Source organism: Trichechus manatus, unplaced genomic scaffold (genome assembly GCF_000243295.1).
Source record: "Trichechus manatus latirostris isolate Lorelei unplaced genomic scaffold, TriManLat1.0 scaffold00212, whole genome shotgun sequence".
NCBI lineage: Eukaryota > Metazoa > Chordata > Mammalia > Sirenia > Trichechidae > Trichechus > Trichechus manatus.
In genome coordinates this window covers 354,909-382,555 of record NW_004444148.1, presented here as the reverse complement: position 1 = coordinate 382,555, position 27,647 = coordinate 354,909, and the positions used below count along the sequence as shown (strand labels likewise).

General features: G+C 39.0%; 1 protein-coding gene across 1 annotated transcript in view; it reads left to right on the top strand.

Moving 5' to 3' along the window:
- C6 (complement C6) overlaps positions 1-25,246 on the top strand; it is an 82,170-nt gene extending 56,924 nt beyond the window's left edge. Inside the window, exons 10-17 of the mRNA XM_004388437.3 lie at positions 346-571; positions 1,366-1,537; positions 1,860-1,971; positions 6,057-6,189; positions 7,377-7,565; positions 13,078-13,168; positions 22,097-22,338; positions 25,065-25,246. Of these exons, the coding sequence (XP_004388494.1) occupies positions 346-571; positions 1,366-1,537; positions 1,860-1,971; positions 6,057-6,189; positions 7,377-7,565; positions 13,078-13,168; positions 22,097-22,338; positions 25,065-25,246 (1,347 nt within the window). The remainder of the gene's footprint in view (positions 1-345; positions 572-1,365; positions 1,538-1,859; positions 1,972-6,056; positions 6,190-7,376; positions 7,566-13,077; positions 13,169-22,096; positions 22,339-25,064) is intronic.
- Positions 25,247-27,647: the final 2,401 nt, after the last annotated feature.

Sequence of the window (27,647 nt, the reverse complement as noted above, 5' to 3'; positions counted from 1 at the left end):
TTTCTTCCATGTTGTCACTGAGTGGGTTCGAATCACCAAACTTTTCAGTCAGTAGACAAGAGCAAACCATTTGCTCCACTCAGGGACCTCTTAGGAACAGCAGAATCTGGCTAATTTTGCAGACGGCTGTTGTATCCATTCTAGAGGGGAAAGAAATTCTCCTGCCCTCATGTAGAGGACTTTTTTCCACTGGGTTCAACAAGCAGATATACTATGTTCTGCAATAATTCCTTTGAAGTGTGGAATTTTCCAGGCCTTGCCTTTCATTCTATGAGAATCAGGCAATGATGGCTACATATTGCCAATGGGATGTGACTCTACCTCCTCTTTACCTTTTGCTCTTAGCTTGCTCCCATCATAGACTTGGTAAGAAATATCCCCTGTGCAGTGACAAAACGAAACAACCTCAGGAAAGCTTTTCGAGAATATGCAGCCAAGTTTGACCCTTGCAAGTGCGTGCCATGTCCTAATAACGGCCGGCCCACGCTCTCAGGGACCCAATGTCTGTGTGTGTGCCAGAGCGGCACCTACGGTGAGAACTGTGAGAGGCGGTCTCCGGATTTTCAATCTAGTAAGTACCAGTAACTTTTTCTGAGATAGGCCCCTTTTCCCTGCCGAAATCTATTCTAGGTTGGTCAGTTAAACACACATACAAACACTTCTGTTAGCAACATCCACTGTGTGCAAACTCACAAGGAAAATAAGCCTGTAAAAAGTAGACCCTAAAGTCAATCAAACCTGGTATAAGTCTCAGCTGTAACCTACCAGCTATGTGACCTTGGAAAAGTTACCTAACCTTTCTATGCTTCATTTTGTTCATCCATAAAATGGGGATAATAGTAGTATCTACCTGAGAATTAAAAAAAAAAAAAAAAAACATAGCGCAATCCTTATTATAAAAAAATAAAATAAAATAATAATAATATTAGTGTTATTACTAGAAATCATTTTTTTAAATTAGTTGTAAGCCTCTTACATATTGTAATGTAGAATGAGGATGGTCTTGTAACAAGGGATAAATTAAGTCAGAACCAAGGAAATTTCACACAGGACTAGGTAATGTTCATGGTTACCTCAAATACTCCTTAGAAAGGGGGTGATGAGTAAGAATATATTCTACTGTCTTTGAAAATGTAATTTGATATTCTATTTGAAGATGTTTACATATAAACATATATATGTGCATGTATGTGTATATATATGTTTGTTGACAGTTGAAAATGATTCATAATTGTTGCCATTTTGTTCTGATATTCCACAAAGGAAGTCACCTAGCTAAAAAGCAAGGGGACCAGTTTGGCCCGGGTCTAAAGCCCAAACTCTCAGATGCACCGTGCTCCATGGGTGGGTCTTCCTCTGTTCCAGAGGCAGTAAATGGGAACTGGGGCTGCTGGTCTTCCTGGAGCACATGTGATGCTACTTATAAGAGATCAAGGACCCGACAATGCAATAACCCTACCCCCAAACAAGGGGGGAAACACTGTGAGGGGGAGAAGCAGCAAGAGGAAGACTGTACATTTTCAATAATGGAAAACAGGTAAGGTTGGGTAAGGGGAAAGAATGGGGTACCCCTCCCCTCACTAACTTAGAGAGTCAAGATATTTATTATCCTGTGGCTGAGAAAGGAATAATTAGAATTTTACCTATTCCAACACGGCACACTAGTGGGGCTTTGGATCACTGCTATTACTTTCTATGTAATGTTTTCTCTCTATTTAAACACACGACATATGTATGTATACCTACATATACACATGTTTATACATAAATGTTTCTACATATATGCTTGCATGCATACATATATGTACATACATAAATATGTCTCTATATATACACACACATTTATTTTTTCCTTTTAGTGGACAACCATGTATCAGTGATGATGAAGAAATGAAAGAGGTAGATCTTCCTGAGATAGAATCAGATTCAGGGTGTCCTCAGCCTGTTCCTCCAGAAAATGGATTTATTCGGGTAAGTGTCCTGACCTTCACTTCAGGGGTTGTTGTTATTGTTTTTGTTGTTAGGTGCCATTGAGTTGATTTTGAGTAATCAAGACCTCATGTGACAGAGTAGAACTGCTCCATAGGGTTTCCTAGGCTGCAATCTTTATGGGAGCAGATCATCAGATCTTTCTCCTATGAAGCCTCTGGGTGGGTTCAAACTGCCAACCTTTCAGTTAGCAGTATCACCAGGGCCTCCTTTAGGTTTAGAGTTCAAAAAATAGAATTTGAGAAGTATGGATTTTCTTTTAATAAGAGTTATCATTTTCCTATTTAATAATATATTGACTCAAAATGTAAAAAAATAATAATAATAATACTTAGAAATGCTTTGCCACTCTTCCATGTTGAATTCCCCGGAAATACGTTCAGACCTGGTTGTTAAGCCAGAGCATAGCAGGTCCCTTGACACTACGAAGTTCGTATGATAATGGCATGTTTATATGAATGGAGACTGGAACTTGAACACAATGTATGTTTGGATGACTTGTGAGAATCTGCAGCTAAGATCTGGCTGCTTATTTCCAAGTCTGAGCAAACTAGCCCCTGTCTGAGGCTTGTTAGGAGAGTGAGAAACTAGTCCTTGCTACAGTCATAATAGGTGTTGAGTCTCTAATGTCTCATTGGCTTAGAAACAAGTAGCGCTGTTAAGCAGTCAAAACAATTTTAATATACTTTTTAAATTAACTTTCTCTCTTTCCATTAAGCCACAATAAGTTTCTATGATTTTAAAAAAAAAGAAAAAACCTGAATAGTTAAAATCGTCAGACAGGCTGGTAGCTTTAGATATAAATCTTCCAGGAGATGTATCATATTTTAAACTGATCACAGAAGGCATGTTCCTGAATCAATTTTACCTTTCTTAACCTTGGTGAAGGCTTTAATCTTTTTTCAGCTGCATCATGTTCATGATCAGAAAGCAATAACCCATGATTCTTTATGGCCAGCAAATAAATAACCAGGGAGCAGAGTCAGCTAGTGTATCTTCCATGATCGTTTGTCTTCTGCCCTTGTAGAAGGTACCATGCCTAAAAGTTTTAGGGAGAGGAAGTATTTTGGAGGGACAGGTGCTCCAACTCTAGAATGCAATGGAATCAACTGCAGAGACTGTTAAAACACAGATTACTGGGTCCCATTTCCAGAGTTTCTGGCTCAAGTCTTAGGTGAGGCCCAGAAATTTCTATATCTAGTAAGTTCCCAGGTGATGCTGATGCTGCTGGTCCAGGACCCACATTTGGGGACTCAATCTTCAGGAACAGGGGTAAGAAATTGTGGCCCACGGGCCAAAGCTGGTCATCACCTCTTTTTTTAAGTAAAGTTTTACTATAACACAGCCACGCTCATCTGTTTACATATTGTCTGTTATTGCTGCTTTCATGCAACAAGAGGTAAGTAGTTGTGACAGAGATGGTATGACCTGCAAGGCCTAAAATATTGCCTATCTGACCCTTTATAGAAAAAGTTTGCCCATCTCTTCCCTAGAACATTAATCTCAGAAGTAAGTTATATATTGTCAGATCCAGATACCTAAACAACTTTTAAACTCTCTATTCACACCAGCTGCTTGGAAAAATTGTTAAAATTATAGACATTCTAATTTTAAAAGCACATAAAAGGTTGAAATAGTGATTCATTATTCTTATGGCTCCTTTGTTAAAATTAGATTATATGTTTCCATTTCATGAACAAATTCACTCTTTGTTTTATTTTGCTCCTTATTAAAGATCTAATCGCTATCTGACAATAGTTTTTACTCAAAAGTAATATAATTTTAATTCCTCCTAATGAGAACCTTATGGAACTTCTAGTAACAAAATGCCCTTGTATGGAATCAAACAGGAAGGTATGCCTAATTCCAGGCTAGAACAATCATGTGATAATACCCCTATAGGCAAGTGACAGTGACGTTAGGTAAGTTTTCCTTATTTAGTCAGTCCAGCAGAATGTGTCGGTCTAAACTCAAGCGTTGTAACATACCCTTATAGGTTAGTTCATAAGAGAAATAGAAATAGAAGGTTAAGGCAATACTTAATTTCATGAGTAGTGCAAGAAAAAATATACATACAGCCTTTGAATAAAACATCACAATCATTAATACCACTCATACTCCATTTTTCCTTGGAAACAAAGCCACACCAGTAATAACCAATAATAGGATAGTCTTTATGTATTCAGGAAAGAATCTTCTAGGAGACAAGTCGAATTATGTGGCCAAATAACAGCACAAGTTAATGACTGAGTTTTCTCCTACCCTAAAATTGCCGATTTCAATTCTGAGAAAATCACTTCCTAGTCAATTCTTCTCAGTAAACGAAAAGAGCATTGCATTACTATCTCCCTAAGAATAATAGTGTCTTTCATCCTTTTAGCAGACAGTTACTGAGCAAAGACTTGTGAGACAGAGACCTGGTACTTGAGTTGCCATTCAAGTGTCAAGGGTAGGACTGATAAATGCAAAGAACACTGTAAAAATAGAGCTTTACCCAAGTTGCCACCAGAGTTGAAAGGTTGATTCATCTCATGAAGTTGGAGAAGTCAAGGTGGTTTTCACAGAAGAAGTCATATTTGCAGAATGACTTTGTCAGGCCAGGCAAAAGAAGGTGTTGAGGATAGAGGGAAGAGGCAGATAAATACCCAGAAGCATGAAACAGGATAACATGCTCGAAAAATGGCAGGTGGGTTTATTTTTCATTTTCTGATAGAATATAGGTTTTATGGGAGGAAAGGCAGGAGGTGAGGATGGTAAGGCAGAATAAAGCTAATATTCCAAGCTAAGTAAGATCTACTTTATCTTGAAATTTTTAGTGAACCCCCAAATGACAGTAGTTTTACTTTAATTATCCATTACTTGAGAAACTACCTGATCATCAATAGGTTACTAGGAATTGAGTGACATTTTTCAATGTTTAGTCAGTTAGTCACAATAGGAATTATATATAATTGCTGTACGTACTGGATACATTAGGAGCCCTGATGGTGCACTTGGCTGCTAACCAAAAGGTTAACAGTTCGAACCTCCAGCCACTCCACAGGAGAAAGATGTGGCAGTCTGCTTCCGTAAAGATCACAGCCTTGGATACCGTATGGGGCAGTTCTACTCGTCTTATAGGGTCGCTACGAGTCAGAATCGACTCAATGGCAATGGGTTTGGTTTGATTTGGTTTGGTTATGGTGGGATACATTATTTATTCCATTTATAACCACTACTTGTTGGGTATATAGTTTGCTGTTTTTGATATAGTAGGCCACAGGTTGAGAAGCACAGATTAAGACCATCCTGTACACGGTAATGTATTTATTTCCTAGGTTTGAGGTAACAAAATAACACAAACTAGATAGTTTAAAAGAAGAGTAATGTTTTGTCTTATACTTCTGGAGTCCAAAATTAGGGTATCAGTCATGTTGATTCCTTCTGAGGGCTCTGAGAAGGGCTGTTCCATGCCTCTCTCTTAGTTTCGGGTGATGACCAGCAATCCTTGGTATTCCTTGGCTTGTAGATGCATCTTCACATGGACCTCATCACTCTGTCTCTATGTATCTGTTCTCCTCTTTTATAAGAACACTAGTCACATAAGATCAGGACCCACCCTATTCCAGGATGACCTCATACTAACCTAAATAATCACATCTTCAAAGATCCTATTTCCAAACAAGGCCACATTCACAGATACATTGTTTAGGATTTCATCATATCTTTTGGAAGGACATAATTCAATTCAAAGCAGGTGGGAAGAAGTCTTTAAGTAAAAATATATCTTAATCAATTTAGAGCAGCGATAAGGAAGATGGATTTGAAGAGGAAGATTCTAACAATAAGAGGTACAAGGTAGGAAGTTGTTCTGGCAAGAGATGATAAATTCCCTGCACAAAGGCAGTGGTGATGGCACAGGAAGGAAGGAGACAACTTGAGAGATATTTAGAAGAAGAATTTGACAGGACTCTGTGACTGCACAGACACAGGAGAGAAGGAACAGAAAGAAACCAGGATGACCCTGAGGTGTTCTGACTTCATTGTTCATAGCATTAATAGTTTGCTGGTTTTTGCTTTAATTCTAGAATGCAAAGAAACTGTACTCGGTTGGGGAAGAAGTTGAAATTTTCTGCTTTACTGGATTCAAAACTGTTGGATACCAGTATTTCAGATGCTTACCAGACCAGACCTGGAGGCAAGAAGACGTGCAATGCCAACGTGAGAACCTGGGCAGACACTGGGTGTGACTACTCTAAAGAATGAATGTGCCCAATATAAATAGAGCCCAGTCATACACTTAGATCAGTACATTTTACTATTTTTTCAGTAACTCTGGTAAAAAGATTTAGTGAAGTAGAAAATAGGGCTCCTTTGCTAAAATTAGATTTCAAAATATCTTCATATTTCAGTTCTCCTGTCCCTGTCTTTTAGCCTCATACTCACAGCGCTGAGAAGTATGCACTTAAAAAGAAATCCAGGAAGTCTGCAAATAACCTCATATAACCACAGACATCTGCCTTGCCTGCTGTACAAATTGGTACAAGTTGATGAGTCCCAGGAAGATGATACTTACACTCTTTACTTATCAGAAATGGAGTTTTTCGTGAGATGCAGCTTTCTCCAAGGCACCGCTCCTTGGAGCATAGTCACCTCCTTTGCTGAGGACAAGTAAAGAAATCTCTCCTCTCAAGAGCTTGTAACTTTGCGCATACCCATGTTACAGTAAAATCAAAAACAAGATTCAAAGAAGCTCAAATAGGGTCCCAAAAAAGCTATTACAGTGTACCATGAAACAGAGTTGTGACGCAAGTCAATTAGAATATCCTCCCTCTCTGTCACCCACAATATAGTGACTTGCTTTTGAGGAAAGTCATTAGACAGAAGAGGGAAGACATTGATTTCTTGAAAAGAAAAGGCCCCACTAATGTAACGAAAGTTGATTCTGTTGGGAGGCAGTTTCTGAGAAAAGGAACCTCAGATAATGGAACTAAAGGGAGTTTCTTAGTGGAAGAACTTCAGAGGAGAGTCCTGTGATCCTTGTTGTTGTCATTACTTGCCGTAGTGTCAATTCCAACTCATGGCGACCCCAAGTGTGCAGAGTAAACCTGCTCCACAGGGTTTTCAAGGTTGTGACCTTTCAGAAGCAAATAGCCAGGCATGTAATCCCAGGCACCTCTGGATGTGATCCAACTGCCAACCTTTTGGCTAGTGGTCAAGCACTTAACTATTTTCACCACCCAGGAACTCCCTGGGATCCTTAACCCCCAGGTTTTCTGATCAAAAGGAGGCACTACAGCTTAATGAATGCAGTAAATCTCACTAAAATCATCTCTTTGGTTGCATAAAATCTAACTTCATTTGCCTGAGTATTCTGCTCCGCATCTGAAATGTTTCTCTCCTTGCAGGGATAGGATGCCTAAAGCCAATTCTGCAAGAAGTCCTCACACTCACGCCCTTTGAAAGAGTATATAAAATTGGTGACTCCATTGAGCTAACCTGCCCCAAAGGCCTTGTAGTTGCTGGGCCATCAAACTACACATGCAGTGGGGATTCCTGGACACCACCCATTTCAAACTCACTCACCTGTGAGAAAGGTGAGTAGCAGCTCAGGGTTCTGCTATCTGCTGAGGTGGGTGCACCGCAAGACTGGTAGTATATCACTTACAGAGATGTTATTTCTTAAGTGTGTTTTTGGGGAGAAGCCAGAAGATTCTACTGAAGGGCTAGATTATTTCATCTTCTGTAACTAAAGAGGTAAGGCAGCAAATGGGGAGTTATTGGTCTAGTTGATGTTTTCAATTCTTGTCTTTAGAGGGTGAGTTCAATTTTCCTTCCCAATATAAAACTTCAGTATTTTGAGGAATGTAGCGGCTCTCTTCTAACAAGATCAGAATTGATAGTGAACTAAAAATTTTGGATAAAGTGGATGAAGAGCCATTAAAGAAGTGTTATAGTTGCTAAATGCCGTCGAGTCATTTTCAACTCAAAGCAAACCTTATGTACAACAGAACGAAACACTGCCTGGTCCTGCACCATCCTCACAATCGTTGTTACGCTTGAGCCCATTGTTGCAGCCACTGTGTCAATCCCTCTCATTGTAGGTCTTCCTCTTTTTTGCTGATCATCTACTTTACCAGCATGATGTCCTTCTCCAGGAACTGGTTCCTCCTGATAACATGTCCAAAGTATGTGAGACTAAGTCTTACCATCCTTGTTTTTAAGGAGCATTCTGGTTGTACTTCTTCCAAGACAGATTTATTCATTCTTCTGGTAGTCCATGGCATATTCAATATTCTTTACCAACACCATAATTCAAAGGCATCAATTCTTCTTCAGTTTTCCTTATTCATTGTCTAGCTTCCACATCCATATGAGGCAATTGAAAGTACCATGGCTTGGGGCAGGTGCACTTTAGTCCTCAAAGTGACATCTTTGCTTTTTAACACTTTAAACAGATCTTTTGAAGCAGATTTGCCCGGTGTAATGCATTGTCTGATTTCTTGACTGCTGCTTCCATGGGTGTTGATTGTGGATCCAAGTAAAATGACAACTTCAGTCTTTTCTCCATTTATCATGATGTTGCTTACTGATCCAGTTGTGAGGATTTTTTTTTTTCTTTATGTTGAGGTACAGTCCATACTGAAGGCTATAGTCTTTTATCTTCATCCCAGTGCCTCAAGTCCTCTTTGCTTTCAGCAAGCAAGGATGTGTCATCCACATATCGCAGGCTGTAAATGAGTCTGCCTCCAATCCTGATGCCATGTTCTTCTTCATGTAGTCCAGCTTCTCGTATTATTTGCTCAGCATACAGATTGAATAAGTACAGTGAAAGGATACAACCCTGACACATACCTTTCCTGATTTTAAACTATGCAATATCCCCTTGTTCTGTTGAAATGACTGCCTCTTGGTCTATGTACAGGTTCCCCATGAGCACTATTAAGTGTTCTAGAATTCCCACTCTTCACAATGTTATCCATAATTTATGATCTACACAGTCAAATGCCTTTGCATAGTAAATAAAACACAGGTAAACATCTTTCTGGTATTCTCTGCTTTTAGCCAAGATCCATGTGACATCAGCAATGATATCTCCCATTCCATTCCTCTTCTGAATCCAGCTTGAATTTCTGGCAGTTCCCTGTTGATGTACTGCTGCAACCATTTAGAATTATCTTCAGCAAACTTTTACTTGTGTGTGATATTAATAATATCGTTCGATAATTTCTACATTCTGTTGGATCACCTTTCTTTGGAATAGGCACAAATATGGATCTCTTTCAGTTGTGTGGCCAGGTAACTGTCTTCCAAATTTCTTGGCATAGACAAGTGAGCACCGCCAGCACTGCATCCATTTGTTGAAACATCTCAATTGGCATTCCATCAGTTCCTGGAGCCTTGTTTTTTGCCAATGTCTTCAGTGCAACTTGGACTTCTTCCTTCAGTACCATCAGTTCTTGTTTATATGCTACCTCCTGAAATAGTTGAATATCAACCAATTCTTTTTGGAACAGTGACTCTGTGTATCTGTGTATTAAAAAAGTAGTACGCACATTATGAAGCATTTGATGTTAGCCTAAAATGTAGAAACAGGTATTCATCCATTTGCTAGCGTAGGACAAACAGCTTTTATTTCCTGAGCAGTCTCCTCACTTGAATTTCAAAGCATCTTCCTCAAATAAAGCACACTCATAACTCATCATCTATATTATCTCATATCAGTTTCTCTGAAACAATGGTTTTTAACTCCAGGTGGGACATTTTTTCAAAAAATACCTCTGCCCAGGGTGCCATCCCCCAGATTCTGATTTCATTGAGCTGGGGGAAGGCCCAATATTTGTTTAAAGCCTCTTCTAGCTAATCCAAATGTGCATCCAGAATTAAGAACCATTATTATGAAGAGAGCTGAAAACTTAAAGACACGTTTGAAGCAAACTGACTAGAAAATATAAAATACTTTTGTTCCTTGATTTTTTACAGAAGTCCCATTCACAACTAATTCAAAACAGATTTTTTGCTGATCACCTTCATTAAATTGTTCAGCGCTTTCAACTTAGTTGTCATAAGAATACTCCTTTTTCCTCCTATATTGTGTCAATTTATTTAATATTTAATCAGCTTATACAATTACAATAACAAGTATAAACCAAAAAACAAATGCATTTGCTGTTGAGTTGATTCCAACTCACAGGGACCCTATAGAATGGAGTAGAACTGCCCCACAGAGTTTCCAAGGAGCAGCTGGTAGATTCAAACTGCTGACCTTTTGGTTAGCAGCCAAGCTCTTAACCACTGCACCACCAGGGCTCCAATAACAAGTGTAGCAGGCATAAATAGATTTGGAAATAAACAAAACTGACCTTGGTAAACATACAGCTCAACAGGTGGCAGAAGTGTGATGCTGGATGAGAGAGTAGTCCATAAATTTTGAAAGTTCAGTGTGAGACAGTCAGAAGCTCGTACAAGGGTACTGGAGAACACTAGTTAATCTGTCAAGACAGTTAACTGGATGAGAGTTATGAGAGCTTCTATTAATTCATATCTTCCAAATTTCTCAATGTACTTGCTCAAATAATACCTGCTTTGTAATCAGAGAATTCTTGTGGAGGTAGCTGAGATCAGGTATCATTAGGCCTGTTTTACTTACGGAAAAGCCGGAGGTACAGAGAGGCTAAATTAAACGTAAGCTTACACAGTCTGAGTCAAACAGAGACTAGACACCAGCTCGCTAATTCCTCCAAGCTCTTTGCCATGTTGCCTTCTTTATTCTCTTCTGGGCTTTTATAAAATGTTTAGGGAAGGGGGAAGTTAACGTATTGCATAACATTAAATGAAACTATTGATACAGGGACCTCTTGAGAGCTTTTCCAGGTTAATATTGTATCTTGCTTTCACTAGATGCCTGATGGTAAGTGTCAGAGGGATGGGGAACTGCAGGCTTCAACGAGTTAAGATCCTCGGGTGCCTTATATACATAATAGTGCATGTGTGTGAGCTCATGTGCACACACACACACACACACCTCTGTGATCAGAAAAGAAATTTAAATTATAGTCTAAACTGAGATATGAAATGTTTTACATCTAGATAAAGGAGATAAATATCCTATGTTATTTACTTCCTCTCCTATAATAGTAACAGAACTAAAGATCAGTGAGGGGAGTCATAGAAAGAGAAACTAAATAATAGATCGGAACACTCTTTCTTTTCAATGTGTGGAGAACAGTGAGGTGAAGAGAATTTCAGACTGTAGCTTGGCCAGGGAAAGACTCTTAGTTCTTTCAATGTGAAAGAGAGTGTTGCTTTCTACAGGAGTGAGATACTGTACGCCTCCACAGTTCCTTCTTTCTTCTGAGAAATTAGCACCTCCAGTCTCACTTCAGAAGATCCCCTTGCCCTCAGCACTTTTCACTCATATGTAACTCGCAAACTGCTAGGAGTGTGGGGTAGCTGAGGGTCAGTTCAGGTTTCAACAATTAGTGGGGAAACAAAGGCTCCTTCCATGTGATCACTGAAAATTTCAAAACAGTAGTGACAGAGCGGTGCTCTTTACTACTTGAAAGCTGATTCTCTTTAGAAACAATTTATAGCTTGGAGTCTCTCCCTGATCTAAGTGTGGATTTATTTACAAAGGGCAAAAATGCATAGCTACACACACATAAAAGAAAATCAGTCTCATGTCAGTGTAAATCTTAGTACCTGAGGTCTTACAGGCTGCAGATCTCCAAGTTAATGAAGGTTCTGGGCTGAATTTCACCATATGAAATGAGGGTCCTAACTGGTAGTAATTGTAGGAAATGAAGAAAATCCACCAATTTTTAAAATCTTTATTTTTGCCTCTAGCATAAATCTCCTTCCCCTATCAAACTTTCTACCTGGTAGGTTAATAGAAGAAACTATGAGCTGAATACCCTGTTCTGCCATCTGATGTAACAGACTATCTAAATAAAGCCTGCCTGCTGCCCCTTCCTGACAATTACTTGCTTACCAAGGCCATTTTGGTTCTGTGGTTATTGGATCCAAACCCGGGAGGTCTACTGTCATCCAACAGGCTTGGGAGGTCAGCACTAGGTTCTAGGTTAGCCACTCAAGGTTCTCTGGGTGGGCCTCAACAGTAAACAAAGACCACCAAAGTTTCCCGTTTCATAGATCTACTCTTATTGTTGTTACTGGGTTCTAGTCCAAATTACCATCCTCCTTCACCTGAACTACTATAATACCCTCATAGATTTTCTACCCATGGCCCTCTTGTCCACCATGACTCTCCAAATCACCATGCCTTCTCCATGGTAAAGCCATAATGGATTTCTTTTTCAAAACCCAGACCTGAATTTGTCACACCACCCTCTGCTTAAAACCAATCAAAGACTTTCCTCTGTTTACAAAATAAAGTCAAAAATCCTTCAAATGTCTTATAAGATCCTGCACAGCCTGGCAGCCACCTATTCTCTGGCTGCATCTTGGTCCATGCTCTTCTTTCTCTGTACTTCAATCATACTGGCCTCCTTATGGTTCCAGGAAAGTCACAGGCTGCCTCTCTTTTGAGTGTGTTTTATCTGATGTTTTCTTTGCTTTGAACACTCTCCCTTCTCCCCATTTTACCATTCCTAACCTTTCTGGCTATATCAATTTTCTTGATTATATGCTTTCTCTTTAATTGCACTAATAGCAGCAGCAATTCTATTTGTATCACTGTGTTTGATGACCGTCTATCTGCCCCACAAGACTGTAAGGTCTATGATCACAGGGTTTGGGTCAGATTTCACTCTATCCACTATCCACAGAACCTAACACAGTGCCAGAAACATTTTAGGTGCTCAATACATATTTGAAAAGCAAATGAACATAAATATCACCAGTTCCATTTTCTTTAGTTTTCTGAACTTAATGGCAATTTGAGGCTGGAAAATGACAGCTCATGAGGACTGGAAAGGACTTTTCCAACAGAATATTTCATGACAACATATTTAGAAAATCCAAAATGAGTGCTCTAACTCCAGGAGATAAATGAGGATCTTTCACCACTGCCTTCTCATCCTGAATTCAAGCTTCTCATGTGGAATTCATGCTGTGTACTTTTCTTTTATCTTTTTTAATTTGTTTCAGATATTCTAACAAAATTACAGGGCCATTGTCAACTGGGACAAAAACAGTCAGGATCTGAATGCATTTGTATATCTCCAGCAGAAGACTGTAGGTAAGAGAGACCCTATGGACTGTGTTTGGAAATTGGAAAAGCCAATCTAGTGCAACCAGCTTGGTGGAGGAGTTAAGCTTATTGATGCACAAACATGGAACGTATTAATTTTTCACATGACTGATACCTCTGTGCTCTGTTGAATACCTCCTTCACCACTGGGTAGCAAGCTTTCTTAATTATCTTTCAGCCTGGGTCCCTAAGTTTGCTTGGCTTTTGTTCATTAAAACAGTTCCATTTTGGCTATAAGGATTTATTCCTGTCCATTTTACAACTCCAGACTCAATTATCTCAAAGCTCTTCCCCTTTAAATAGAGAACAAATTTATGACTCAAAAATCTTGAAATGGAATAAAATGTTTTCAGCGTGGACTTCACACACACACACACACACACACACACACACACACACACACACACAGCTTTACCAGTGTATTCCTCCATGCTGCGGCAAAGAGCATGGAAAAGAAAGATGACACGTCCTCATGTGACTGTCACTACTATCTCCTGTTTGTTGGTGTAACTGCCTTTTCTTTACATGAACAAACCCAGGAGTGGAAAGTTTGCTTAAGAGCTAGTTTCAGCTAAGTTTAACAGACAAATCTAAAATATCATTAGCTTAAAATAAAATTTTGCGTCTCTATCTCACAAAATAAATGCAGAGGTAAGAAATCTAAGGCTAGTAAAGTGACTCTGTCATTTCATGTGGGACTGAATGTCTTTCCATCTCTCTACTCTGCCATCTTTAAAGTTATTTCATGGTCCAAGATTGCTCTGCTGGAGCAGGAAAGAAGGAAAACTGAAAATGGACACATCTTCTCTTTTAAGATTTCCCAGAAAAACCATCACCTGCTTCCATCTTATTAACCTTCACTTATTCACATGGTGTACTGGATAGAATAGTCTCCCCTGAAATGCATCTTCTTCCTGGAACCTCAGAATGTGACCTTATTTGGAAACAGGGTCATTGCAGATATAATTAGTTAAGTTTACATGAAGTCATACTGGTGTAGGATGGGCCCTAACCTAATATGACTGGTGTCCTTATAACAAGAGAAGAGACACAGACACACAGAGGCATGAAGAGAAGACCACCATGTGATGAAACGGCAGAGATTACAGTGATGCGTCTACAAGCCAAGGAATGTTTGGGACTACCAGAAATTAGAAGAGGCAAGGAATTATTCCTCCCATAGAATCTTCAGAGAGAGCTTGGCCCTGCAAACATCTTGATTTTGGGCTTGTAGCCTCAGTAACTGTGAGAGAATGAATTTCTGTTGTTTTAAGCCATCCAGTTTGTGTTACTTTGCTAAGACAGCCCTAGAAAACTAATACACATGGCTACACCTACCTGCACAGTGGCTGCAACAATGGGCTCAAGCATAACAACGATTGTGAGGATGATACAGGACCAGGCAGTGTTTTGTTCTGTTGTATACAGGGTCGCTATGAGTCGGCACCAACTCTACGGCACCTAACAACAACACCTGCCTGCAAGGCACACAGTGAAATGCAATCCTTTGGCAGAATGCACAGCTACTCTGAACAAAATTAGAGGCAAATTACTGAGGAAGGAGAATTACTCAGCCTTAAAGAAAAACGAACTCCTAATATATGCTACAACATGGATGAACTTTGAAAACATTATGCTGAGTAAAATAAGTCAATCACAAAAGGAAAAATATTGTATATCTCACCTATATGAAATATCTAGAACAGGCAAGTATACTGAGACCACAGTTTATTAATGGTTAACAGGGGCGGTGTTGTTGTTGTTAGGTGCCACCGAGTCGATTTAGACTCATAGGACCCCATGTGACAGAGTAGACCTACTCCATAGGGTTTTCTGGGATGCAATCTCTATGGGAAGGAGCCCTGGTGGTGCAGTGGTTAAAAGTAATCAGCCAAAAGTTCAGCAACTCGAACCCACCAGCCGCTCTGCAGGAGAAAGATGTGGCGGTCTGCTTCTGTAAAAATTACAGTTTGGAAACGCTATGGGGCTGTTCTGCTCCATCCTATAGGGTCACTATGAGTTGCAATCAACTCAGTAGCAATGGGTAATCTTTAAGGAAGCAGATCACCTGGTCTTGCTTCCTCAAAGCCACTGAGTGGATTTGAACCACCAAACTCTCAGTTAGTAGCCAAGAACTTAACCATTGTGCCATGAGTACTCCTTACCAGGGGCAGTAGGGAGGCAAAAAGAGGGAGTCATTGTTTTGTAAGCAGTGAGTTTCTGTTTATGGTGATAGGAAATTTGGCAATGATTATGGGCGATGATAGCACAACCTGATTAAAGTAATTGATATCACTAAATTGTACACCTGAAAAACGTTGGAAAAAAATAGAGAATGATGGGATTGGAAGCCAAAAGACTTGGTCATAGCTGTTGATGCTTCACTTTTAACACTGATTATGTTAAAATCATGTTCTCATATTCTTCAGTGCTATAGGTGAACAGATGCTTATAAAGACACATTTATTGGTTTTTTTGGAGAATGCTAGAAGGGTCTTTTTCTGATAATTCTACTGACATGGGAAGGATTCGACCCGATGGGGGTTCTATTCAGTACAAGCAGTCTATCTCATAACTTCTTGTTGCTGGAGTCCCTCATTCAGCAAATAGCCCTCTTGGGAACACCTACGCTTTTCATGTTGTCCACTTAATTCAGAGGAAATCATTTTCTTAATCTTTGACATACCAAATGGTGGAAATACAGACTACCCCCTGGAACTCCTCTTTCAGCTTTGCCATACCTCAGTAGCCTCTTTCTGTATAACTCAGGTCTCTTTTATTTTGAGTTGGAGAAGTTTGTGTAGTGGCTGGACCCACAGCTTAGATTCTCTGAATTTAGAAAGCGGTCTTTTGTTCTCAGCTGTGGGCTCTAGAGGCCAGTTACTGGAAACAGTCTTACACACTGGTGCACTGATTATTGACTCTAAAGTTGTCATCAGAGAAGAAACACAAGTTTGAAGCAACCAAGATCATGTCCTCTCAACAGGAGAAAGGCTATGAGTACTTGTTACCTCTTGGTGGTAGGACCTACTAAGAGATTAAGTAGGTCACCTAGGGAATGACTTCAAAGCTTATGCTCTTAATCACAATAAGGTCACACTTCAAAAGTTATAAAACTGTATATGACACGTTCTAAATTAATGCTGCAATCAGTGAGTGTTAGATAGTTCAGAGGAAGTACAGACTATCATGGGCTAGGCTGATTAAAGAAAGCTTCAAGGTGTAGCCAAGAATTGAGCTGAACGCAGAGGAGAAAGAATTCATTGCTGACTGAACAGGGTATGAAATGGCAGCAAAGGAAGAATAGTGTTTTCATGTTAAAAAAGAAAAAAAGGAAGAGAAACAGTAGTTGTCGAGTCAATTTCAACTCATGGTTACTCCATGTGTGTCAGAGTAGAACTGCTGTCTATGGTTTTCAATGACTGTGACCTTTCAGAAGTAGATCACCAGGTGTTTCTTTTGATGCACCTCTGGGTGAATTTGAACCACCAATCTTTACCATTTGTCTCATTCAGGGACTCCTTTTTTCAGGTTAGTAAATGATAAATACAATTGTCAGGTGATGAGGAGGGTTTTAGGAAGATGAGAAATAGCACTGGGAAGGAAGTCAACTGCAACCAATTTATGGAAGATCTTGATTACCAGAGTTTAAGAATTCAGACTTTATCCATCAGATGGGGAAAAGACAGTCTTCTTAACAAATGGTGCTGGCAAAACTGGATGTTCATCCGCAAAAAAATGAAACAGGACCCATACCTCACACCACACACAAAAACTAATTCAAAATGGATCAAAGACCTGAATGTAAAGCCAAAAACTGTAAAGTTCATAGAAGAAAAAATAGGACCAATGCTAGAGGCCCGAACGCATAGCATTAACAGGATACCAACCATAACCAACAGCACACAAACTCCAGAAAATAAGCTAGATAACTGGGATCTTCTAAAAATTAAACACTTCTGCTCATCAAAAGACTTCATTAAAAGAGTAAAAAGAGGACCTACAGACTGGGAAAAAAAAATTTGGCTATGATAAATCCGACAAAGGTCTAATCTCTAAAATCTACAGGAAAATCCAACACCTCTACAACAAAAAGACAAATAATCCAATTAAAAAATGGGCAAAGGAAATGAACAGACACTTCACCAGAGAAGACATTCAAGTGGCCAACAGACACATGAGAAATGCTCGCAATCACTAGCCATTAGAGAAATGCAAATTAAAACCACAGTGAGATACCATCTCACCCTAGCACTACTGGCACGAATCAAAAACACTGGAAATAACAAATGTTGGAGAGGTTATGGGGAGATCGGAACTCTTACGCACTGTTGGTGGGAATGCATAATGATACAAGTATTTTGGAAAATGATGTGGTGCTTCCTTAGAATGCTAGAAATAGAAATACCATACAATCCAGCAATCCCACTCCTAGGAATATATCTGAGAGAAATAAGAGCCGTCACACAAACAGAAATATGCACACCCATGTTCATTGCAGCATTGTTCACAATAGCAAAAAGATGGAAACAACCTCGATACCCATCAACAGATGAATGGATAGACAACTTATGGTACATACACACAATGGAGTATTATGCAACGACAAAGAACTGATGAATCTGTGAAGCATCTCATAACATGGATCAACTGGAGGACATTATGGTGAAATAAGGCAATCACAAAAGGACAAATATTGTATGAGACTTCTACTGTAAAAACTCATGTAAAAGTTCACACACAAAAAGAAACAATCTTTGCTGGTTACAAGGGATGGGAAGGGTGCGGGGGGAACTAAAGAGACAATAGATAAGTGGTAACTTTGGAGAAGGGTAAGACAGTACACAATACGGGGGAAGCCAGCACAACTTGTGCAAGGAAAGGTCATGGAAGCTCCATAGACACACCCAAACTCCCTGAAGGACTGAATTGCTGGCTGGAGGGCTGAGGGGACCATGATCTCAGGGAACATGTAGCTCAATTGGCATAACACAGTTTATAAAGACAATGTTCTACATTCTACCTTGGTGAGTAGCGTCTGGGGTCTTAAAAGCCTGTGTGGAGCCATCTAAGATACTCCACTGGTCTCACCGCTTCGGGAGCAAAAGAGAATGAAGAGAACAAGATAAAAGGAAAAGATTAGTCCAAAGGACTAATGGACCACAGCTTCCACAGCCTCCACCAGACTGAGTCCAGTACAGCTAGATGGCGCCCAGCTACCACCACTGACTGATCTGACAGAGATCACAATAGAGGGTCCTGGACAGAGCTGGAGAAGGATGTAGAGCAAACTTCTAAATCACAAAAAAAGACCAGATTTACTGGCCTGACAGACTGGAGAAAACCCGAGAGTATGGTCCCTGGACACCCTTTTAGCTGAGTGGTGAATTACTCCTGAGGTTCACTGTTCAGCTGGGGATTGGACAGCCCCATAAAACAAAATGGGACTAATGAGGCACAGCAGTCCAGGGATAAGGACTTGAAGGCAAGAGGGGACAAGAAAGCTGGTGATAGGAAACCCAAGTTTGAGAAGGGACACTGTTGACATGTCGTGGGGTTAACTATTGTCATAGGGCAATATGTGTACTAACTGTATAATGAGAAACTATTTGTTCTGCAAATCTTCATCTAAGGTACAAAAAAAAAAAGAAGAAGAATTATCTATGTGAGATCAAATTGACAACAGCAACTCAAAAGGTTTGATGGGAAGCCTAGGGGGCAGCGAGTTGAAGATAATGGTGATGGAATAATTTGGAAAAGGATAGTGAGAATAGCAGCACAACTGGAAGAATGTAATTGATGTCACTGAACTGTACATGTGGAAACTTTTGAAATGGTGTAACTTTGGCTATGCATATTTTCACCAAAAAAAAGGTCCTCCAAGGTCGAGAAGGGAGAGTGGTGACATGTGGGGTTGTTAACCAATGTCGTAAAACAGTATGTGTACTGACTGTTTAATAAGAAACTATTTGTTCTGTAAACCTTCATCTAAAGTACAATAAAAAAAAATTTTAAAAAAGAAATCAAAAGACAGATTGCATTGGGCAAATCTACTGTGAAAGACCTCTTAAAGTGTTAAAAAGCAAAGATGTCACTTTAAGAACTAAGGTGAGCTTGACACAAGCCATGGTCCTATAGGGTTGCTATGAGTCAGAATTGACTCGACAGCAATGGGTTTGGTTTTTTTGGTTTTAACATGATGATGCTATTGTTGTTAGGTGCAGTCAAGAAGATTTTGACTCTGCGACCCCATGTGACAGAGTAGAACTGCCCATAGGTTTTTCTACGCTGTAATCTTTATGGAGATTGACTGCCAGGTCTTTCTCCCACAGAGCAGCTGGGTAGGTTAAACCACCAGGCTTTTGGTTAGCAGCTGTGTGCTTAATCATTCCACTACCAAATCTCTTCATTAACATGATAATGTAAAAATATTTAATGCCATGGAAAAAATTACACAAAACTTATTAACGAAATGATAAAATGTCTTTTAAAGAAACCTATCATACATGCAAACCAACAGTATGATTAACAAAAATAAAAACAGTTGTCTCTCAAAAAAAAATTAATAATTCAGACTTTAATTTGGGAGTTAAAGATTAAAATGAAGTTTTAGAAAAATAAATCCCAGGCAGCATGGAGGATGAAATGGAAGGATTAAAAAAAGAGATATTGGGATGTCCACTAGCAAAAAAGATGAAACAGGATCCATACCTCACACCATACACAAAAACTAATTCAAAATGGATCAGAGACCTAAATATGAAACCAAAAACTGTAAGGTCATAGAAGAAAAAACAGGATCAATGCTAGAGGTCCTAATAAACGGTATTAACAGGATACAAACCATAATTAAAAATACACAAACTCCAGAAGATAAACTAGATAACTGGAATCTTCTAAAAATTAAACATTTAGGCCCATCAAAAGACTTCACTAAAAGAATAAAAAGAGGACCTACAGACTTGGAAAAAAAAATTGGCTATGACAAATCTGACAAAGGTCTAATCTCTAAAATCTACAGGAAAATCCAATACCTCTACAACAAAAAAACAAATAATCCAATTAAAAAATGCACACAGGAAATGAACAGACACTTCACCAAAGAAGACATTCAAGTGGCCAACAGACACATGAGGAAATGCTCATGTTCACTAGACATTAGAGAAATACAAATCAAAACAGTGAGATACTGTCTCACCCCAGCATTACTGGCATGAATCAAAAAAAACAGAAAATAACAAATATTGGAGAGGCTGTGGGGAGATCGGAACTCTTATGCATTGCTGGTGGGAATGCAAAATGGTACAACCACTTTGGAAAATGATATGGTGCTTCCTTAGAAAGCTAGAAATAGAAATACCAAATGATCCAATAATCCCACTCCTAGGAATATATCCTAGAGAAATAAGAGCCATCACATTCATGTTCATTGCAGCATTGTTCACAATAGCAAAAAAGATGGAAACAACCTAGATGCCTATCAACAGATGAATGGATAAACAAACTATGGTACATACACACAATGGAGTACTACGCAACGATAAAGAACAATGATGAATCTGCGAAGCATCTCACAACATGGATGAATGTGGAGGACATTGTGCTGAGTTAAATAAGTCAATACAAAAGGACAAATATTGTATGAGACCACTACTATAAAAAGTCATGAAAAGGTTTACACACAAAAAGAAACAATCTTTGATGGTTATGAGGGAGGGAAGGGATGGGGATGGAAAAACACTAAACAGACAATAGCAAAGTGGTAATTGTGGTGAAGGGTAAGACAGTACACAGTACTGGGGAAGCCAGCACAGCCTGTCCAAGGCAAGGTCATAGACACATCTAAACTCCCTGAGGGACCAAATTACTGGGCTAAGGGCTGTGGGGACCATAGTCTCAGGGAACATCTAGCTCAGTTGGCATACCATAGTTTATAAAGAAAATACTCTGCATTCTACTTTGGTGAGTAGCACCTGGGATCTTAAAAGCTTGTGAGCAGTTATCTAAGATATTCCACTGGTCTCACCCTTTCAGGAGCAAGGGAGAATGAAGAAAACTAAATACACAAGGGAATGACTAGTCCAAATGACTAATGGACCACAAGTACTACAGCCTCCACCAGACTGAGTCCAGTACAACTAGATGGTGCCTGGCTACTACCACCGGCTGGTCTGACAGGGATCACAATAAAGGGTCCCGGACAGAGCTGGAGAAAAATGTAGAATAAAATTCTAACTCACAAAAAAAGACTAGATTTACTGACTTGACAGAGACTAGAGAAACCTAGAGAGTACGGTCCCTGGACACCCTTTTAGCTCAGTAATGAAGTTACTCCCGAGGTTTACCCTTCAGCCAAAGATTAGACAGGCCCATAAAACAAAACGGGGCTAATGAGGCACATCAGCCCAGGGGCAAGGACTAGAAGGCAGGAGGGGACAGGAAAGCTGGTAATAGGGAACCCAAGGTCAAGAAGGGAGAGTGTTAACATGTCGTGGGGTTGGTAACCAATGTCACAAAACAATATGTGTACTGTTTAATGAGAAGCTAGTTTGTTCTGTAAACCTTCATCTAAAGTACAGTTTAAAAAAAAAAAAAGATAAGTAAATTCTTAGTGCTGCTGTCCAGAAGATTCAGGCTTTGGGATTCTTATTAATGAAACTGTCAAATTGCCATTTGCAACCTTAGAGGATATGACCCTGGGCCTTCTTCACTCTTAGTAACAGTTATCTAATACTTTGAGGTGAAAGAAAGGGCACAGATATTACCTTTGCTATTATGAAAAAAGAGAGAGAGATTGGTTTAAGGAAAAAAGAATGGGAAAAGAAAAGTGGTAAGTTAACATAACCAATTGGTTATATACCCTTTCTTTTTTTTCTGATCTTCATGTGTAAATACTTGCTTTCCTCTCTTGGACAGCTCTTACTCAGAAGACCTCTGCGTGTTTGATACAGCCTCTGGCCATCACTTTACTTCATCTGCTTGTGAGTTGTCGGCAGAGAAATGTTTAAATAACCAACAACTGCATTTTCTACATATTGGTTCCTGCCAAGATGGTCCACAGTTAGAATGGGGTCTTGAAAGGGTAAAACTTTCATCCGATAGCACAAAGAAAGAATCCTGTGGTTACGATACCTGCTATGACTGGGAAAAATGTTTAGGTAAGCTCCGGGACTGGCCACATACTATAATAGAAATGGTCTTGCTTAAACTTCAGCCCAGCTAATATGTCTTATTTGCATATATACATAATCTTCTTAAAAATTACTTTTCATTAATTAAAAATAATTCCTTTTCATTGGAAAAAAAAATTTATAAAATGATTTAAACAGAAAGAAAAATGTGACCTGTCCGCAATTAGAGATAACTACCTTAATAAGATTGGAAGGGACTCAAATTGTTTATATAAACAGAAGCCCATAAAAAACTTTGCCAGGGACCATACACATCTCAGGGGTGACCATGCGTATAACACAGATTCTCAAAAAATAATATGGAGTGGCAAACTACTTGCTATTTTTATATGACCTTTTTGTACTTAATGCATCATGTAACTATTTCAATGTCATTGTGTATTTTTCTGTCACATCATTTTCAATGTCTGGGAAAAGTCCACATGGATTTTCTGTGATTTATTTAACTAATACTGTTAGGCATTTGAATTTTTCCCCACATTTTGCTATTATAATCAGTTTTGATAGATATAAATCCATCACAGATAAATTTATAATCTTAGATTATCTCCTTAGGATTACTCTAGAAAATGGAACTCAAGGTAAAAGTTATTTTAGAATATATTTATTTTTGTATTTTAAAATATATTAATATATATTTTTAAAAACATATATTTAAAAATAAAATTTTGTTGATACAAGGTATCAACTTGCTCTGCAGAAATGTTTTTACCATATTATATTCCTACCTACAATATACGATAGTGGCCTGCCCACTTACACTCTCACCAAACTTGGAAGTTATCAGTCTATCTCTGCCAACTCGATAACTAAGAGTGACACTACATTTCCATTTTTCATAATTTATTGGCTATTGGTATTTCATTTGTGAATTGCTTGGATGCAGGAACATCACAGAAGTGCATTTGCTCTAAAATGAAGTATGACTCTGAATTAGCCTAAATAAGCTTCGTACAATACACAAAGGTGGGTTAGAAACTAGGATTTAACAAAATCCAGATAGGCAGCTAGATTTCTCTTGTAACACATTTTCAGAAATTATCTTAAATCAGAGCAGAAAGTATGCAATGGGAACTTACTGAATTGTTACTCTAACTTTTGCTAAAAACCATCTTACTTTTGCAAAAACAAAGACACAACCATTATTGTTCCACTTGACTCTTCTTTCGCTTTCCAACCCAATGTTCTTGAGCTTAGTCCTGGAGAGGAGAGATGTCTTATGACCCAAGTCCAGCTCCTTCCTGATCCACTTAAAGTTGATCATCAGGATCCATTTCCCTTGAGAGGTCACAGGATTGAACTCATGACAGAGGGTGGACACAGCAGGCATAGTCAGCAAGCCACATCTGATGGCAACAAACCAGGAGGTCAACATCTGAGGCTTCCAGCCTTCATACCACACAGGGCCCAATGTATAAGTTGCTTAATTCTGACTGGTATTATCTTGTAGATAAAAACTATTCCTTTTTTTTTTTTTAATGATGCTTGACCAACACCATTACCCAACTGGCATCTCTCCCAGAAACAATAATTTGTGGTAGAAAATAGCTGAAAATGTACAACATTTTGTTCTTAAAATATAACCTTTTGATCTGGGAATTGCAACTGTGAGAACACTATTATCAAAAATACATACAGAAAATAACAGGATTTTGAACAGCAGGGAGGATAAAAATGATCCCTGAATATACTACAATAGGTAGGTCAAGTATTTGGGGATGTGTTAGTGAGTTGCTTCCATTCTTTCTCATTTATTGTGGATAAAAGGTCTTCAAGGAGCTCTTCTATTGCAAAACATTTTTTTCTGCTGTTTTCCCATGAATTATTCTTTTCAAATCTGACTGAAAGATAATATGTGGCTTACAATTTCATGAAAATATCTGCCTTTACTATCACCCCTTTACTGTACATATATCTAAATCCCTACAGACTCCAGGACTCTTAAGTTTGTCTGAAAAAAGGATAATAAAAAGTTTAAATACTTAACCAATATTGTTGAAATTAGCATAATGTCTTGGGGTAATCAAATTGAAACATAGATATTTTTAAGTAGAGTTTTTATTTAAATAATTTAAAATATGTTTTTGGTTCTTCTCACAACCAGAAACTCCTGTGAAATTGGTCACTACAGATTAGTAAGTAAGCACAAGTAAACCTGTACTTACCTTCCTTAGTAGGTAATCCATCCCTGTCAGAGATTGTTAATTTGAAAAGAGGCTTTGATTCTGTAGGAAGGTGTTGCGGGGTTGGGAGAGAGACAGCTGCCAGCCATACTTAGAAGCAGAATCTTTGATATGGTGAAAAAATATACAAAATTGTTCACTACAGATGATCTGGTAAGCAAGGTAAGCACCGTGTTTACCTTGGTATTGGATAATCTGCCCCTGTGCTCAATAAAAAATAACTATAAACATACTAAGACAGGGCCAATGAGAAAAGACAGAAAAGAAAAGACTTAAGACATTGTGGAAACGAAGTTGACAGGAGATAGTAATTGACTGGTTTATTAGTGCATTCTGCTGTCCTATATCCAGATCACTCCGTTCATCCTCAGTTGGGATTTGGGGGCTGTTGCCTTTCTTTCACCTTTTTCATTCATTGCCACCAAGGAGCTCACCACTCTGGGGAGGAGTTAGGTGAAACCAAACCCTAAAGCACTGTGATGAATCATCCTGTCTTCTCTTCCTTTGCAGCCTCCACTTCCAAATGTATCTGCCTATTGCCTTCCCAGTGCTTCAAAGGTGGAAACCAACTCTACTGCGTCACAATGGGATCATCAACAAGTGAGAAAACATTGAACATCTGTGAAGTGGGAGCTGTAAAATGTGCCAAGAGAAAGCTGGAAATATTGCATCCTGGGAGGTGTTTGACCTAACACAATTACTGATAAACAGATTTACTATCCAACTATAATCCCTACTGTCAGGCATTCTTGTTAAAACAGCAGATTGACATGTCCAGAAGTTACTGACAGGAATTCTTCTGTGTTGGTTTCACATAGTTATTCCCCCCTTACTCCCATCGTAGCCTTCCCAGTCCAGTTCCAGCCCAACCCTCCCTGAAGCACAATAACTTTCACATTAGCCTAGTAAATTCTCTAGTTCACTGATTAAGCTACATTGAACTAAAATGATGGGGCTTTTGAGGACCTTATGAAGCCTATGGTATTAAGCATTCTCACAATTATAAATAAGAACAAAAACCATAAATATTATTTAATTATTCAATAAACATAGAAATCTACAACAGCTTGTAAAACAACCTCCTTGCATTCATTCAATAAATAATTCCTGAGTGTCTACATTGTGCCAAGTCCTTTTCAGGTGCTGGGGAATCAGCAGTGAATAAAACACAAAAATTCTTTCCTTCAGGAAACTCGTATTTATGTGGGGGAAGACATACAATAAATAAAATAAGTATGTTAAATATATAGGCTATTTGGTGGTGATAAGTGCTATGGAAAAAAAATGATGTAGGGAAGGGTAAATTCCACTTTTAAGTGTCATTGTATGCAAGGAAATATCCTGTAATAATAAGCATCACTGTGACGATGATCAGACTCAAGTGGAAATTACTTGTTTAAAGTAGTGAAGAATAAACTCCTGGAGTTCCATTCTCTCAGGTAGGAGGAAAGAGAGTCTCTTTGCCTTGGCTTAAGTTCATCACGAAACTTTTAAGCTGAAGTATGTGATAGAAGAAACATGGTCAGAGAATTTTGAAGGAAGAATTTTTAGACTAAATTAGATCTTTCTTATTTAGACCATACCAGATAGACACTCATTTCTTAGAGAGGCCAGGATGTCATTTTGAATTGGGGAACGGGGTGGTCTTTGGAACAGTGGTTCCAAATATTAGCTTGCATCAGAATCACCTGGAGGGCTTGTTAATACAGATGCCTGGGACTTATGCCCAGTTTCTGACTCAGAGGCCCGAGGTAGGGCCTGAGAATTTATAGTTCTAACAATTTCCCAGGTGATGCTGATACTGCTGATCAGGAAACCACACTTTGAGAATCCCTAGTTTAGAGAAGGACTCACCCAGCAACTAACCTGATTTAGTGATTGAATCTTCAATTAAAACCTTACCCAATTGGGTCAAGAAAATTTCCTCAGCAATGTATGGGTTCTGCTGTACTCAACTCTCATACCAGCCCCGCAACTTTCCAGGCTATGAAACAGGACTAGAGGAGGCAGAGAACCCTGGGAATCTGCAAGCAGCTGCATAAACACAGTGTCTACAAGTGAGAGGTAAGTCCTTTTCCTCCTTTGGTCAGAAGGAGGAGGATGCTGAAAGTATCCACTAAAGCCGGGCGACTGAAACCCCAAGACAATTATTTGTAGGTTATGGGGGTGCCTGCAACCAGGATGTACAGATGCCACCCTCGCTAGCTGGGTGCTGTGGAATCTTAGAGCTATCATTGGAGAGAAGAATGCTGGAGGAGTTCCTGGGAGGGGTTGTTCCATGGGGTGGGTGTGGGTGGTGGGGGCAATTCTCCCTTGCAGCCCTTTCTCCATTTGAGTCCCAAGGTCCGTCAAAGGAATGGAGAAATTTGGAGGTGCCTGTGCCTCTGCTTGAAGGTATACAGAGTGGAGGAAAGGCAGGAGCTCTGAGGCTATCCCAAGTCTGAGACATGAGCCTCTGGAAACCATAGAAAAGAGGTGCCCCATCACAGGGAGTTCTTGGGTTAGGAATAAACCAAATGACTACCCTAAGGAAACTGACAGAAAAGTATGAGATTGGTCCCAGATTTAATTAAAGGGAGAGAAAAATGGAATTTGACGGAACATAGTGAAAGCTGTGATTGGAAAAAAAAATTCTCCCTATTTACAACCCATAGTATAATAAATGGGTTATTCAAACTATTGCATTCATATTGTTTGATTAACATCAGTCATATTTCTTTCAAGTATTTTATATTCTTTTACTTATAGCAATCTTTCCTTTTAATGGTGGTTAATTGGTCTTTCTACCACTTCAGCTACCTTTGTTTTAAATAATTTTTTTGAGTGCACTAGTCCATTAAAGTCTGCATTAGGTTAATCTGCATACCATTTACCAGTTAAATCTTTCACACTCATATTAATATAGCAATTTAGTACAAGTGTTAAGAGCTAGTGGTAAGATTATCATCATGAAGCAGAGAGCAGAACTGAAACGTATTAAATACCTGGAATTTGGACTTAAAATTGCCAACTCAGTCCTAGAAGATTAAATAAATTCTAGAGCAAAGGTAGAAGCTTTATCCTCTTAGTCTACTAGAGATGAAAACTAAGTAC